This window comes from Macrotis lagotis, chromosome 1 (assembly GCF_037893015.1).
Source record: "Macrotis lagotis isolate mMagLag1 chromosome 1, bilby.v1.9.chrom.fasta, whole genome shotgun sequence".
NCBI lineage: Eukaryota > Metazoa > Chordata > Mammalia > Peramelemorphia > Peramelidae > Macrotis > Macrotis lagotis.
Genome location: NC_133658.1, coordinates 353,305,696 through 353,323,572, shown reverse-complemented (window position 1 = coordinate 353,323,572; position 17,877 = coordinate 353,305,696). Strand labels below are relative to the sequence as shown.

The 17,877-nt window shown below is 37.3% G+C and overlaps 1 protein-coding gene across 3 annotated transcripts in view; it reads left to right on the top strand.

The window, feature by feature from the left end:
* PTPRT (protein tyrosine phosphatase receptor type T) overlaps positions 1 to 17,877 on the top strand; it is a 1,378,737-nt gene that overhangs the window by 1,146,780 nt on the left and 214,080 nt on the right. For all 3 annotated transcript variants that reach the window (XM_074211996.1, XM_074211997.1, XM_074211998.1), the window contains one exon: positions 9,026 to 9,299. In XM_074211996.1, coding sequence (XP_074068097.1) covers positions 9,026 to 9,299 — 274 coding nt within the window. The remainder of the gene's footprint in view (positions 1 to 9,025; positions 9,300 to 17,877) is intronic.

The window sequence follows — 17,877 nt, the reverse complement described above, 5'->3', positions numbered from 1 at the left end:
ATGACCTTAGAAAACTTTATCATGTATAGCAGTGCACAGGGTAGACTGGGGTTTTAAGAGACTTGAGGAAGGAAGATGAATTAGGCTGTTGGAAAAAATCTGAATTAAGAGTCTGGACTAAGGTGATGACTTTGTGGAGAAAAGGGTGTGTAATGTGAAGAGAGGTATTGTAAAGGAGAAACAGAAAGATTTGGTAACTGATTGGATATATGGACTAAGAAACAGTAAGAAGTCCAGAATAATCCTGAGATGGAAAATCTGGGACAGCCTCTCCCCTATTTTACAAATGATAGAACTAAGGCCAAGAGAGGTTAGCAAGTTGTTCAAGGTTACCCAGATAATAAGTGACAGAGCCAGGATACAAACCTGAGTTGTAGGATTCCAAAGTCCATCACACTCTCCATTGCACTAAACTAAAGATGGAAAGGAACTTGGTTCTCATCTAAACCAACATTGTCATTTTACAGATAAGGAAATTGAGGCCCAGTATGAATAAATGACTTGTCTAAGGTCACAAAGGTAGTAAATGGCTCCAGTTAATTGTTGTTGTTTCAGTCATGTCTGATTCTTCCTGACCCCCTGGTCCATAGTGCCCTTGGGATTTTCTTGGCAAAGATACTAGGATGGTTTGTCATTTCCTTCTCAAGTGGATAAAGACAGAGGTTAAGGGACTTGCCCAGGGTCACATAGCTAGTATCCAAGTCTGTATTTGAATTTAGGTCTTTCTTAGTCCAGACCCAGTGTTCTATCTACTGAGCCACCTAACTGCTTCTCTCCTAGTTAATAGCTGATGTTGAATAAGTTCTTGCTGAACTGAACTGAATTTGAATTGATTCCAAATCCCAGGATACTTCTTGTCTCCAACCCCCAGCCATATAACCAAGAGGGACACTCTAAATGGGAACCTTAAAGCACCCAGAGGAGGCCTTTGTAATAGCAGAGAGGTATGGGTTCAATTCATCTGCCTGCTCAAATCAAAATTTCTGTGAAACCTATGAAACAGTTTATTTGGGAGAATTGAGAATAAAACAACAGCTTTCCATGTTATATTCTTCCTTAACTTCTTGTTTTCAATAACCTAAATACAATTCAAAACCAAACTTCTTTAAACTTCAACTGATGCAGCATCATCCCCTCCTCCTGGTAGTCAGAAGAAAGTCATCTTGATTTCATTAGCCTAGAGAAGAACCATTAGAAAAGTATTCCTACTCCAAGGGCTCCGGGTGAATAATTTGTGTGCTGGCTCTGGGTATCTTCTCAAATAGCATTGTTAATACACCTTATCTTTGTGTAAGCAAGCTTTGGCTGGCACTGTTCTTTTATTCATGATTTCCCTGGGTAAGGTAACCATTAAGAGCTCACAAATTATTTGCAACAAGTCTTTCTCTTCTGATTCTATTGTTTAAAGCAGGAATGGGACATCTTTCCCAAAGCCTATGGGACATGCCTCTGTGATGATTTCAAAGACCTTGTTTTCAAGAAGTGTATCTGACTGCGGTTAATTATTGCATGAAGGAGCACATTGGAGGAAGATGCCCTCCACTCATCACAAAATCACTGCTTTTGAGCATCTTGGGAGGTAATGAGTGTTGCTAGGGAGTTTGTTTTTGGCTTTCTTGGAGAGGCAGGCTTCTTTAGCTTCTGAAAAGTTGTCCAAGTACAAAACCTTTACTGTACAGTAGTCAATGCAGGCTGATAGGACATGTCTAGATCACACCTCCTAACCTGGCATTTATCGATGGTCTTTCTTCTGTTGTGGAAAGGGGGTCAACCCTAGGATGGAGAGAACCCCTGGGAATAGGCTCTTAAATTGTGAGTGGGAAGAGACAAAAGGTTTTCAGTTATCTTCCAGAGATCTGTGGAAAATCATAGAATAATTTAGTGTAATTCCCTATTTTACTAATAAGGAAACTGTGCCCAAGGTCATGTAGCTTTTAAGTGAAAATGGGGCCTGGAACCTAGATCTTCAAACTTCCAGTATGTTTCTACCTCAGAAATCTTCCTCCTTGAAAGTTTTATTGGATGTTCCTAGCAGTTTCCCATCTCAGAAAATGTCTCAGAGTTTCACTTGGAATCACTCTAGACTAGAAGTTGGCCTAGCTTCACAGAAGGGGGGGGGTCCTCCCATGGCAAATCAATAGAACAAACATTTAGTTTTAAAATTTTTTACATGTGCAATCATGTAAAATACTTCCATGTTAGTCATTTTGTACAAGACTCAAATAAAAGAAAAAAGAATGAAAGAAAATGAAAAATAGTATGCTTCAATCTGTATTCAAACAATATTAGTTTTCTCTGGAGGTAGATAGAATGCTTCACCATTAGATCTTTCAAATTTGTCTTGGATACTGAGAATAGCTAAGTTGGTCACAGTTCTTTATCTTACAATATTACTGTTACTGTGCACAGTATTCTCCTGATTCTGCTCATTTCAGTTTGCATCAGTTCATGGAATGCATCAGTTCCAGGTTTTTTCTAAAATCATCCTGCTTGTCATTTCCTATAGCACAATAATATGTGCAATATAGAATAATATTCTATCACAATCTATACTAGAGCAAGGTTTAGCTATTCCCCAATTGATGGGAATGCCTTTGATTTCCAGTTCTTCACCACCACAAAAAGAAATGCTATAAATATTTTTAGGACAAACACTTAATAAGTGATTCCAATGTGCTCCTACTGGGGGGATAAAGAAAAAGTAAAAACATAGTCCCTGCTCTCAAGGAGGCCAATGGATGAGCCTAATGAGAGAGATAACATGAAGAAAAGAAAGACAAGAATCACTGAGAATTTAAGGCTATGGATAGAGATGGCTGGATAACTGTCACTTTCCAACAGCAGAAAGTGTATTCAACAGATTGTTGTTCAGTCATTTGGTCATGTCTGACTCTGGATCTTTGATCCATGGATCATCCTAGATATAGCCACAAGGATAAAGCAAATAGATAAGATAGTCAAGTGAACATTGTAGAAGGTGGGGCTAGGGTAAAGTGGCTCTGAGTATTTTCTTACAAACAAAGATGCCACATATATCTGCAATTTGGTTATGGTTTCAGAATTCCTTGACTCTCCTGTTACTTCTTGAGTCATTGTGTGAATTGTTTTGTGGAACATACCAGGTTTCAGGGCCATGGCATTTATCTTGATTCACCTGAATTTCATAGTAAAACTAAAACTAAAAATATAACTTTTATTTTGGGACCCAGTTTTTACCCACTCTTCTTTATGGATGATAGTATTTAGAAATAACAAACTCAGAAGGCATTTTTTTATAAAGTCAGTGGGCTTGTTTTTTGAAAATTTTAATCTTAAAATACATGTATTAAATTTTAGATTTTTTTAAAATTCCCTAATTCCCCCTCCAAACTCTATCAAACTAGAAATTTTCTCTCTCTCCCTCATTTGATCTCATAGTATATTATTTTCCTCTTTTGTAACTATATTGAAACTGGGAATATATTTATCTGGATGTATGTCTTATCTTCCTTACCAGCCTTTAAGTTCCATGAGGATAGGGACCATGCCTAATTTATCTCTGTGTCTTCCCTAGCACTCATCAGAGCTTACATATAGTAGATGAATAAATGAGTGAATAAATGTCAATATACAGTAAAGAAGGAGGGAAGGGAAATGTCAATATACAGGAAAGAAAAAGGGAAGGGAAGGGAAGGGAAGGGAAGGGAAGGGAAGGGAAGGGAAAAATAGGATGAGGGAAGGAAGGAAAGGGAGAGAAGGGAGGAAAAAAAGGAAAGAAAAAATGTTTATTAGACAGTTACTATGTACAAATGACTCTGCCTCCTGCTCGGAATCCAAATCTGAAAGCAAGACAATCCTTACTCTTAAGGAGGAGAGCTCACATTCTAATAGAGGAGGCCATACTAACAGGATATTTCAGCTGCAAGTCAGATGGAAAGATCCTAGGATCATTCAAGTGCAGGAGCAAAACAGCTGATAATGCATTTTCTTTAATGTTATTTTCACAGATAAAATATACAATTCTGGTATTGAATCATTTGACATTGCTTAAGTGTTTGTTGAATGAATGAAATGCAGTCAGAGAATTTGTAAATTGAATTTATCTGTTTAGTAAAAAATGAAGAAAAAGATGGTTTTTATAAATGAGAATCAGTTCTTGATTCAATTTACGAACACTCTTTAAAAGCACATAGCTATACAAGAACAATGACCCAGGTGTGCCTGCGAGACAATGACTGGAAACTGTTGCATCTTTTTCCCCCTTTCTTCCTCATAGGTTTTGTTATTTTGTGTGAATAAAATGTGGGACTCACAAATAGAAAAAAAAAAGAACTCACCTGCTACTCCTCTCCACTGTCTGGGAATTCTTCCTCAAACCAAGTTAATATCTTTATTTCTACTTGTGGTGACAGATCTATGAAAACTGACTCCTTAATTTTTGCAGGGGAAGAGGAAAGGATAGGTCATCAAAGTGTCTATTCTTCTCTCCTCTGTGACTCTTGTAGTCCCAAGCCAGTTTTCAGAGACCATCCTAGCTGCTTTGACAAAGTATCCTGGATACTCTCTGCATCTGGATTTTCCTAGGAAATCTAAATGAACCTGCCTTGTATGTGTAGAATCACAATTAGCCATGATAGGCATGCCTTCCTTCAATGGTGATTATTGAAACACAGCCCTCTTCTGAGTTATTTTCTCACTTTCAATAGCAACATCATAGTCATTGTCTTCAGCAGAGTGCCTCACCTTTAAGTAGGATTCTAATCATTCCCTATTATTGAACCAGTGGGAATCACTTGGCCCCACTGCAAGAAGTTATAGGTGTGGCCATTCACTACTCGCTCTTTTCTACATTCCCTGTACCTTAATTTTCATTTTCAAAACTGAGTTTTATTACATTTCACACTATTTGCCATGTTTTCTTTCAATGAGGATTAACTGCCTCCTGGAGACTTCTAGGGAAAGGCTACCAAAGATCATTAAACTCTGGTTATGTTTCTGTATTTATCGGCAAGAATATAACTTTATATCTCAATGTTGTTAGTAATTTGAGCTATACAGATTTTCCATGAAGCCATATCACCTTCTTGCTGATAGCTGAGGTTTTGTTATTTTAGTTGGTGTAACAAAAACAACAGTAATTTGCCAGCCAAATGTGACTGACAGTTAAAGTTTTCGAAGTGTTGAACTTCTCATTTGAACCTCAAAATAAACAACCCCTGTAAGATAAGTATTATTATTCCCATTGTACAGATGAGAAAATTAAGTATCTAAGAGATTAATTAACATGCCTAATTCCAAGTCCAGTATATTTTATACTCTATACCTCATGGCCTCTCTGTTTCTGTGTTTCACAAAATAAATCCATTATTGAGAACCTGGCAATAAGAATATTCAAGAAAGGAATCATGGTTCACCTTTGATTTCTAAAAAAGAACAAGATTTATTCACACTAGGAACATATATGTCATGTACATGTGCACATACACAAGTAAATTTTGCTGAAACTATCTGAATATTTGACAGGAAAGATCTTGGTGTAATAGAAAGAACAGGAATAGAAGTCAGGAGAATGGGATTATTCTCGGCTCTACTACTTAATAGCTTTGTGACCTTAGAGAAGTCATTTCCTTCTTAATTAAAAAAAGAGGGGGTTGGGTCTAATGGTTTCCAAGCTCTAATATACTGTGAATCTTAAAGGGTTAAGTGTTGGACAGCCCATTGATATGCTGAAAATTTAGAGCAAGGCTCCAGGAGGAGAGTACGATGACCTTTTTCTGAAGATAGGAAAATACAAGAAAAGGAAAAATATATGATTAAATATAATATGTTCTAGGATATTTTAAACTACTCTTTTATACTGTTGTCAGAATATTTTCCCTGAAAACTACCATTCCCTTTACAAATTTTCCTGAAGAGTTTATTGCAGGCTCTTCTTTTGTATTGTAGAAATGACTTTATTTATGTATGATTTTATCTTTACCTGTAAACTTAAATAAAGCATCTTCTTCTACACATGTATTTTCAGAACAATGCAGAGAAGAGGTGGGGGAAAGAATAACATGAGAGGGGGGAAAGAATACTATTTTCTTGCTTCTTTTCTTAAAAATAAATTTATATACTAAAAAGAAGGTAGCCTGCTTCCCCCCCCCCCTTTCTGTACAATAACCATAGGCCATCTCTGTGAAAGACAGAGAATTGAAAGTGACAAAGTCCTAGAAGTCTAGTGTGTGACAGATGGAACAGATCCTGTGGTTTCTTTAGTAGTCTAGCCTCAAGGACTCAGCAAAATTAGGATTTGAACCCAGATCTCCATGCTCCCATCCCAGGGCTCTCCAGTGTCCTATCCTCTACATTAAGTTTTATCCTCTACTCTTTTTTTTTAAATAACCTTTCACACATACCTCAGGAGGAACAAATTGAGAAATCGTGAGCCTCAGGCAGTATCCAAATGCAATCTAAGGGTTGAATGTTAGTAGACCCTTAACCCATTGATTTCATTTCTACAGGAGCTATGCTGGAGAGAGGGAAGGAGGGATGCAACATGAATGCAGTCTTTCTTTGAGAACAAGATAGGTTTTGTTCTTTTGTGTGATTCTAACGAGGCTGGAAATGAAATTTGGGGAAGCACAAATAGAAAAGAAGAAAAGACTCACCTACTACTCCTCCCCAAGCCCCAATACTTAATCTATTTCTGAACAAATAGATCTCTGGCCAAAAATGCAGCAACTGCTATGGCAAGAGATTAAAGGAAAACAAGAGGCAGTTTCTGCCTGCCTGGCTTGAAGTCAATCTTGTTTTCTTTTGCCTTTTGCCCTTAACTTTATGCAAACCACTAATCCTTCACAAGCTGAATCTTTTCTTGGCTTTTTAAATATTTTTTCAATGCTTCTGCAAGTATAGAGGGATTAGCTGAGGTAGGTTCTGCAGAGTGTTTGAATGTACTAAGAAGGGAACACTATTAAAATAAAAAAACTAATTAACTGAACTTTTCTCTCTCCTCATATTACCTCATATTTACTTATATCTGTGAACTTGTTATTGTTTCTAAGAGGAATATCAGCTCACTGAGGGTAAGAATTATTTAGTTGTTTTGTCTTTGTATTCCCAGGGTTTAACATGGTGACTGGCACACAGCAGGTGCTCAATAAATGTCTATTGCACTAAAACCTATATCTTTCTGGATGGTACAATGGGAAAGAGCACCAGGTTTATCAGGAGTCAGATAGGCCTGAGTTCAAAGTTAACCTTAAATACCATGTGACTCTGCCTTACTTTTTAATACTGTATTTATGTACCACAAAAACAGACAAAAAGTCAAAAAGACGGAAAAAACTGTCCAGATTATCAATTTTCAGAAGCAGTTTTATTTGGAGTAAAAATTCAAGATTCATCCCCTTCTCCTCTCCTACCACCCCTCATATCAGCCCACCCCCAACAACCTGAACACTATATTATTCTTTGAAAACATTTACTGTCTTTCAACTCAGGCTATGGTCCCTTAAGGAAAGAAGGTAGAGAAATGAACGGTTTCTTCCTGATGCTCTTGCAGAAGCTGCATTATTCAGCATGAGAGCATCTACTGCAATATAATGTATTCAGCTTAATCTCCCAGTTGTATTCAGTGTCTGATAAAACAGAATCTCAGGACATAGAAGTATAGTACAAAGTAGGGGTTCTCAACAACAGGGGATCCATGAATCTGAATGGGGGAATGGCATCTTTATTTTTACTAACCTTTAACTGAAACTTAGTATTTCTTTAAACCAAACACCTCTCTCAGCCTCAGTTTCTTTATTCATAAAAATGATAGCCCTTCATAGAAAAATAAAATAAAATAACAAATGTTTTTCAAAACCTTAAATTGCTCCAGAAATTCTACTTTTTGAGAAATTTGAAAAACCATCATTATAAGAAGAGGTCCTTACCAAAAGGGTTTATGATAAAAAAAAAATTTAAAAACCTCTAGATTGGAAGAAAGAATAGTGTAACACTAAGGAGTTATTTGACCTAGAAAGACCCTCTGGGCTTCAGTTTCCATATATATATCGATATATAGATATATATATATCGATATATATATGAAAAATGAGAGCATTAGACTACATGATTGATAAGGTCCCTTTAGCTCTAGTATTCTGTTATATTCTTTGATATCCCAGGACACATGCATATTTTCATTAAAGTCAGTTTCTCTAATTTTTTCTAGATGGCCGGTATTTTTTTTTTCCTTCACCCTGAAGGGCCTAAGTTCAGGAAAGGATGCACTCATATTAAGTCTTAACTGAATTATATCATTGTCTTAGGTCTGAGCATTTGCTGATGGCCACACAGCTAGTAAAGAAGTTGAGGTCCCTAGAAATCAGGTTAACAAGTTACATAAAGCATGGGTCATCTGACCATGGAATATAGAGGGAATATAGAGGTCATCTGGGCAGCTAGGTGGTACAATGCACAGAGAACTGGAACTTCAGGGTCATGAAGACTCATCTTCCTGAATTCAAATCCAACCTTGGACACTTACCAGATGTGTGACCCTTGGCAGGTCACTTAACCCTGGTTGCTTAAGTTTCCTCATTTATAAAATGCTTTGGAGCAGGAAATAGCAAACCACTCCACTATCATTGCCAAGAAAATCCCAAATGGGGTCAACAAAGAGTCAGACATTACTGAAAAACAAAAATAGAAGGCATCTAGTCAACTCTTCTCATTTTACTGATCAAGACAGATAGCTGAGATGACTTGCCTAAGATCACCCAGATATTGAGTGATAAGGACTGTATCACAAAGTTCATTTATTTCCATACAATCTCCCCATCTTGCTCCCCATCCAATACCAGAGAAAAGAAATTATTCACATCCTTCTGGGAAGATACAGAACCACTGAAGCAGAGGTAGGGTTAGTAGACATTTACTTCTTACAAGGACTCTCCTCCAAGATGCTTTGGTCCCAAGGAGTCTGGTTGCTCACCTTTTCCCTTTTTATCTTTAGTTGCCTGGTATACTGGGTTCTTCCTTTGCTCATCTTCTTCCTCCCTCCTTTTCCCAGTGTCTATCAACTGGTCGTCAAGGAAGAGAGACTTCAGAAGGCTAGGAGGGCTGCAGACATCATTGAATGTTTCTCAGTGCCAGTGAGCTACAAGAATGCTTCAAGCCTGGATTCTCTACATTATTTTGCAGCTGAATTGAAGCCTGTCAACCTGCCGGTTACACAGCCATTCACAGTGGGGGACAATAAAACCTACAATGGCTATTGGAATGCTCCTCTCTCACCCTTAAAGAGTTACAGCATCTACTTCCAGGCTTTGAGCAAAGCCAATGGAGTGAGTATGGGAAAGGAGAGACCAACCTTTCCAATCTTTTCCATTTTCAAATTCATTAAACTGATTGTTGATCCCAGTAAGACCAAGGACAAAAGACTCCCCTTTCTCAGTAGTAACTTTCCTCCAACCTTAGAAGGACCCAGGGACTTTCAGTGAGAAGGTCAAAAAGCATCCAGGTGGATCTCAGTCAGGATTCCCTGGATGACAGAAGTGGATATTCAGTGTGGCTGCTTTGCAGATGTAAAAAAATCATGAGATTTTAATTGAGGTCTTTAGTGAACTGTCCCTTACCTTGTCTTATTCCTTGTTTTGTCAAAGTCCTATGCAAATTCCTTATGACAAGTGAGCAATCAATAGATCAAGGTATCAAGAAACTGATTTTGTTAGGGACAAAACCTGACTATCTCATAATTTTAGAAGAGACCTGAGACTCGGAGACGTTGTGATTTACCGATGGTCACACAGCTAGTAAGTATCAGAATATTTGAGGATGGCTAATTCTGATTACAAGTTCAGTGCTCTAATCATTGCTTATAAAGGTAATATATGGCAGATTCAAGTAGAAGACATATCTGATAAATGAAATCAGCAATTCAAAGACCCATGATTGTATCAATATCAGTACTCCTAATGCCTATAATAATAAGCATCTATGCTATATTAGATGATTTGTGGCCCCTGCTCAAGAATGAGAGAACCTGGGGTCAACCTCCCTCCCCCCCACACACACACACCTTGACCATTACTGTCATTCTATCCATGTAACCTTGGGCAAGTCACTTAACTTCCCTCAGTCCCTCAGAATGGGTTTGGTTAAGTGACTTCTGAGGTTTCCTAGAATGACCTCTAGGAGGTTCTCAATGAATTGACTGATTTGATTGTTGTTGTTGTTCAGTTGTTTCATTAGGGTATGAATATTCAATGCCCCATTTGGGTTTTTTTAGGCAAAGATTGTGGAGTGATTTGCTGTTATCTCAGCTCATTTTATAGATGAGAAAACTGAAAAAGAAACAGGGTTAAGCAACTTGCCCAGTGTTACATAACTAGTAAATGTCTAAGGTCAAATTTGAACTCAGGATTTCATGATTCTATAGATAGAGCATTTTAAAGTACTCATTACATGTCATACAATATGGAACACAAACAAGAAAATAGTACCTGTCCTCAAAGAGCTTACATGCTGATGGAAACTAGATAAAAAGGGAACCTGAAAAGAAGGAGGATTATATCACTCAGGTGAGGCATGGAATGGACTAGGAAATGACAGGGAGCATATTTACACAAAATCACATCTATCAAAAAGAGGGATTCAGGGCAGAGTTCAGATTATTGATGAGAGCAGACAAGAAAGTGCTATCTGATTAATGCTTTATTGCCTCATGGAAACCTGATAATTTGCTTCTATGAAGCTAGGCTGATCCTGTGATGACCAATTGATGGTAGGTATATCACTGTTTTTATCTAGATGGCTGGTATTTTTTTTTTCCTTTACCTTGAAGGGCCTAAGTTCAGGAAAAGATGAACTCATATTAACTCTTTTTTTAGGTTTTTTTTTTTTTGCAAGGCAAATGGGGTTAAGTGGCTTGCCCAAGGCCACATAGCTAGGTAATCATTAAGTGTCTGAGGTCAGATTTGAACTCAAGTATTCCTGACTCCAGAGCTGGTGCTTTATCCACTGCACCACCTAGCTGCCCAACACTCATATTAAGTCTTAACTGCATTATATCATTGTCTTAGGTCTGATGATTATTGCTTATTTAAATAAAACTTTTCTGGATGAAATCTATTAGCCAAGTAGCCAGAAAGTATGTTTCCACCTTGTTTTCCATTTTGTTGATATCCAAATGGATTCTGATCTGCACAAAGTACAAAGGCACCTTTCCTATTCTGATGATTAGACTGATGATTCAGCTTAAAATTTTGATTCTTTTGGGGGGTAATAAGCATGTTTTTTAAACTTTATTCCTTACTAAGAACTTGGGAGTCTAAAACAATTTCTTCCCAAATGCTTCCCCTGAGCAGCCCAGCGATCTTGAGTGACCTTAGTTTGCTCCAAGTTTCCTACAATACTTCAAGTAGAAATTGCCAAGGCATGCAGCAGCCACAGAGTGCAATTGGACATTGTTTCTGTTCTACTCTTTATAGAATGAGCTCTGGTGAATTTACTTTTCTTCTCTTCTCTTTTCCCATTAGCCACCATTGTTAAGTTGAAAAGAGTATAATTAGCAGTTGGATACAAAACAAGTATGGCAAATTAATATAAAATTGGAACCAAAGATACTTCTTGTTGGATGATGCTATTTTCTGCTTCGTTAAGTATAGAGAAAAGGTAGGATCATACATTTGGAGCCAGAAGGAACTGTACAGGTCATAGAATTACAGCATTTCAGACAAGAAGAGAACATCCAGAACTATCCAGGTCCAACAAATATGATAAAGGTTATTCACTATAGTGTGCACAATAAGTAGTCATCTAGACTTTTCTTAAAGAGGTACTATGAGGGCAGCTAGGTGGTACAGTGGATAGGGCATCAAAGTCAGGAGGATCTAAGTTCAAATTCAACCTCAGATTGCCTAGCTGTGTGACCTGGAGCAAGTCACTTAACCCCATCACCTTGCAAAAAGCAAAAAAAAAAAAAGAAAAATCACCAGCATGTGCCCATTTCTGTTCTTTCCAACTGTCTGCCCACCTTCCCACCCCAACTCCCCCCCCAAATGTCTTATATTTGAACATGTACATTGTATATATATATATATACACTTCTTTTTTTAAGGTTTTTGCAAGGCAATGGGGTTAAATGGCTTGCCCAAGGCCACACAGCTAGGTAATTATTAAGTGTCTGAGCCCGGATTTGAACCCAGGTACTCCTGACTCCAGGGCTGGTGCTTTATCCACTGTGCCACCTAGCTGCCCCCATTTTATATATACTTCTATGGAAATGTATTGTTCCTTCCTCCAATTCAAAGTTCTTTGAGGGTGTTTGTCTTTCTATTCTTAGTGCTTAGCTCAGATGATGTGCTAAATGAATGCTTTATTAGCTGCCTACAACTGATACCTATAGTTCCTAGGCCTTCTGAGAGTAATTCATAATTTATCTAATTTCTCTTCTATTACTTGAGGATAACTATCTTCTGTCCCATAACTCTTCCAAATGCTAAACTTCCCCATTTCCATCCCAGATCCTTATAGGTCATAGATTTTTTTAAGTCTTACATCACTCTTCTAGATTGTCCTCTTCTGGGTTTTCTTTAGCTTATCAAGGACAAATTTATAAATTTCTAGATCAAATGACCCAAACTCATTTTTTACAGATGGGAAACTAAGGCATGAAAGGTTAAGTATCTTATCCTGGGTCATATGAAAAGTAAGTAGCAGAATTGGAATCTGAATCCAGGTGCTCTGTTTAGAAATACAGTAGTCTTTCTCTTGCTTATCATTCCACTAACCAGTTCCAATTAGAAGAGATTTGTCAGAAACCAAGTCAAAAAAGAAAATTGTGAAGTGAGAGGGTCGTTTTATTTTTCTCTTACACCTTCGTTTTGAGCTTCCTAAATAGCATATTTTCTTTTTAAAGAGCTGTTGGAAGGCCTGTGATGTGTTGAAAGAGGTCATTGTGTTTGGAGAACAGCTGTTTGAGATTAAATTAGAGAAATTCTAAGTCACAGAATATTTGTAAAGAAGTCAAATTTAATTACTTTTAAGCATTTGCTACTGACAAAATATTTCCAAATAGAGGTGCATCCTGACCTGCTTAGAAAGTAGATGTTTAGATCACACAAGTAAAGACTTGAGGGACATGAACACATTCTGTGGATGAAAAGAGAAGAGACTTCCTGGCTTTTTTCAGAGGGAAGAACTGAAAGGATAGAAAGAAGTTACAAGGAGGCCAGTTTTAATCTAGCTCCACTATTTCGTTCCAGCAAGACCTTGAGTGAGTTATTGTTCTTTTATGGGTCATGGTTCCCTCATCTTTTCCTTATGAACAGATAATCATTTCTCACAGCAGCAGCATTTGAAGGACACTGCTAAATTGAAAATGTCAATAAAAGAGGTCTAGCTGTTTGGTAAGGGAACTCAAAATCATGTCAACCATGGATGTGGATAGTTGACCTGTACAAGAGAAGACTCAGAAGAGACCTAATCACTGTCTATTTCTATCTGAAGAAGTAGGAGGTTGAGTGGGGAGCTCAATTCATTCCCCATTTCTCCAGAGGAGATAACTAGTCAATGATAGGAAAAACTCTAAAGGGAGGCAGACCTCATTCAGGAGAAGAAAAGAAGACTTCCTTATAACCAAAAATATACAGTAATTGAATAGGTATGGTATTTTGTGATGTTCCCTCATCATTTAAGTATTCAATAAGAGATTGATTGACTACTGAAGGCAGCTAGGGTAGCTAAAATAGATGAAGTTCTTGACATCAGAATACCTGAATTCAAATCCTGTTTAGGATACTTCTTGTCTGATCCTGGTAAAGTCACTTAACTTTTCCCAGTCTCAGTTTCCTCATGTGTAAAATGGAGATAATAGCTTCTACCTCACAACATTGTCAACCAAGATGATCTATGGAAAGTGCTTTGCTAACCTAAAAGCATTTTAAAAGGATTGTTTTGTATTGTTGTTGCTATTATTATCATTATTGCTATTAATTCTTTAGGATGCTGTATAAGAAATATTTACATTGACTAAGATATTGATGATGTCTAGGGTCTTTGTTTAATTAAAGATCTAGAGTTCTGGTGATATGTTAAAGTTTTAAAAAATATTTTTTCTCAGTCCTACACCCCCCCATCCACCATGTTGTTTACAGTTTATGCTATCTCAGTCTATATCTCCTCCATAAATGAAACTTCAATATAATAAAACAATAAAGTTGGTTGGGCTTAAGTAAAGAAAACTAGTCAAAACTTCTTTATAGTTTGGAAAAGCCCAAGAACTCAGGACAGAGAGAGAGAAGTTCCAGAGTTGGGCCAGGCTGGGCTAGGTAGATGGTTTCTTTTTCCAAAATCTCATGACTGTCTTTCTCTTTCATTTCCATCTTTTCTCCTTTTCTCTCTTTCCCCATTTCTGTTACCCTTTCTTTATACTTCTCCTTTCCTTTCTTTTTTAACTTTTTAAACTTTTCTTTTTAACTTCCCTCACTCCCTCAGAGCATCTTCTTTTTTCTTCTCCATATACCCATTTTCTTCTCCAATTTTTTTGCTCCTCCCTCCACTCTTTTTCATTTTTCTCTTTTTATACTTCATTCTATTCCTGGAAGAAATCTGACTTTTCTGGAACAAAAGTTGACAGACCATGCCATCATTCACCCACATTGCTATTAAGTGATCACTCCCTTAGAGCATTATCTCCAGACCATATATCTTCATCTGAAGAGGGCCTCAGAGACCATAACCAGCTAATCCAACATGAGTTCCACCCTCCATTTTATGAGGAAGCTGAGGAGCAGAAAGAGAGGTTAAGTGACTTTACAATATCAAAGGAAGGATTTAAATCCAAGTCCATTAATTGCAGAAGGAATACTCCTTCCATTACACCAATAAAACTCCTGGGGTGAGGAAAAAAAACAAATACCAGAAGTTGTAAAGTTGTCCTTTATTTCATCATTGGACATTCCATCCTGAGACTTCCCCCAACAAAGCCCTTCTCTTGAGTTTCCTCATGCTATGGCACTGACCTGAGGCCCTCCAAAGGAAAAAGATAACCACTGGTATTCTATACCTAATTAAACTAGGTGTTTAGTTCATTTTTGTCAGTTAAACCAAGAGTTTCAGTTGATATTAAACAGAGGAAGGGCTGCCAGTTTCCCCAATGAAAACAAAATTTATTTGTTCAGATTTGTTGTTGCTGTGTAGGGAGTAAGATGAAATTCCAGAACCAAGATGGCCTTGGTCATTAAAGCAGAAAAATGTCACATGGAATTTGGAATTGGAAGGGATAACTACGATCATCTCATCTCCCCTCTTTATTTTTATAAGCTTGAGGAAAATACTATATGTAAAGTACTTTTCAAATCTTAAAGTGCTATATAAATGAGATATTAGTAGTAGTAGTAGTAGTAGTAGTAGTAGTAGTAGTAGTAGTAGTAGTAGCAGTAGCAGTAGTAGTAGTAGTAGTATTGCAGATAAGGAAAGTAAAGCCTGCCAAAGAGGGATTTGCTTACCAAAGAGAATTCAAGTAGCAGAATTTGAACCCGTCTTCTTGTAACAGGAAGCTAGTGGCAAAGGCTTGGATGGGATTCAGATAAGGACAGAGAAGAATCAATGTGCAGACTGCAGAGTCTAGAGCAATAGAAGGGATCTCATACTTGGTGTGTAAAAGGAGTCCTCCAACTGGTAAATCAGGATTTCAGAATTTAGATCAACCTCATTTAGGTATAGAAACTAGAGGCTGTTGTCATTTTCCAATCTCCACCATGGCCATCTTTCCACTATTTACAAGCTTCTAGGCTTTCAACTGTACCTCAGTTTCCTCATCTTTAAAGATCTGTAAAAGGAAATGGCGATCTACTTGGTGATTTTTGCCAAGAAAACCCCAAATGAGGTCACAAGGAGTTGGGCATGCCTGAAATGACTGGACAACAAGGCTTCCAACTCTAGCCATGAGCAGCACATGATTGTAATTTCTCTGCTAATGGACTTCTCCACCAGCTTTCCATTGGCCCTGCCCTTAACTCCAGTACTTTAGTAATCTCAAAACTTCAAATAATGTTGGAGAATCTGTTATAACTGTTATGAGGCTAGGGAAATTGCCTTCCCAGTCCTTTTCATTCTCATTTTCTTATAACAAGCCAGGCACAGATGAGGTCACCCAAAAGAGAGCCTTCTGTGTGCCTACTCTGCTGGCTGGCACTTTTAGAATCATGGGATCTTAGATCTCTAATTAGAGGATACCTCAGAAGTGACCTAGTCCACCAGATTAGCATACCAAAGCACAGAGAAGATAAGTGATTTACCCACAGTCAGATCCTGAGTATGTTACACTGCCAAGATGCAAATTCTGGTCATGTGACTTTACATCCTCCATTCTTTCTTATTCTTACTACTTCTCTGTCATTCTGTCTTCCTTTCTCTTTGTCATTAAGAACAAGTTTTGCCAGACTAACTTTATTTCCCTTTGTTCCCCTAAGTAAAAGTTACTTCTAGTAACATATGGGAATGATACAGATAGAATATGATTAGGTTTCATCAAAGCCCTTTAAAATTTTCATACTATACTTTTGAATAAGATGGAAAGACATGAATAAAGTGATAGTTCAAGTAAGATTTGGAATTAGCTCACCACCAACCCAAAGAATTGTCATTAATGGATCAAGGTCAGTTCAAATGAAAACCTCTCCAGGAGGATATTAGTGATCTGCCTTTATACCTATGTAGTTCAACATTTATATCACTGACTTAGATGACATCATAAATGGCATAACAATAAAATAAACATAAGAAACAAAACTTGTCCAGATGGCACAATATAATGATAGGGCCCTGTTCTCAAAAAACTCTTCCTAGGCTCAAATAAGGTATAAAATTAGATAAAATGAAATTTATTAGAGATAAGTGAAAATTTCTACATTTGGATTCCACACATTACCTTCTCAAGTAAAATAGATACTTAACTAGACAGTTATTCCTATGAAAAATATTTGGGGGTTTTAGTAAACTTCCAATTCAATAGGTATCAAGAGTATTTGGCATGGTAGTCAAAAAAGCTATGCTATCCTAGGCTGTGTTAAAAGAGATACAGACATTATCTAGAACAAAAGAGGCAGTAATTCTATTGTACTCTACTCTGATAAGACCACATCTGGAATTCTGTTTTAAATTCTATGTACCATATTTCAGAAAAGTCATAGACCATCTGGGTCATCTATAGAATGTGATGACTAAGATGTTGAGAGGACTAAGGAACATATCTATATGATTAATTGAAAGAACTGGGAATGTTTACCTCAGAGAAGAGATCTTTAGAGGAGATGTGATCTCTTCTTCAAGAATTCAAAGGATTGACATTTTAAAGAAGGATTAAACTTGTTCCCCTTGCCCCTGTAGGATAAAACCAGAAAAAGTGCATGAATGTTACAAACAGGCCAGCTTAATAAAAGAAAAGACTTCTCATTAAAATTCTCCAAAAGTGCAGTTGTTTGCCTGGGAGTTAAGGGGTCCCCCCCCAACACTTGAAGGCTAGATATCCATTTGTTGGAAAACTTCTAAAAGGATTTTTTTTTGGTCAGGTATGATTGGTCTAGATTATCTCCAAAGTGCTTCAACTCCAGCCTAGTCTTGGAAACAAAGGGTTCATAACCTAGGGTCTGTGGATTTGCTTTACTTTTTCTTCCAGAATGCATTACAAAGGGATTCATGACACCAAAAACAGGTAGGGCTGGAGCATGATAAATATGTTTATCTATGTTGCTCTCATTGTAGGCTAATGACCTAAATGCTGATCAGCATGAAGCCAAAGATAGAGCACTCATGTTTTCCATTTAAGTATCCCTTTAAATTGGCATTGACACATTAATGACTTCTCTTTGGGTGTTGCCATTCATCTAATTCCTTTTGCTATCATCTTGTTCATGTCTT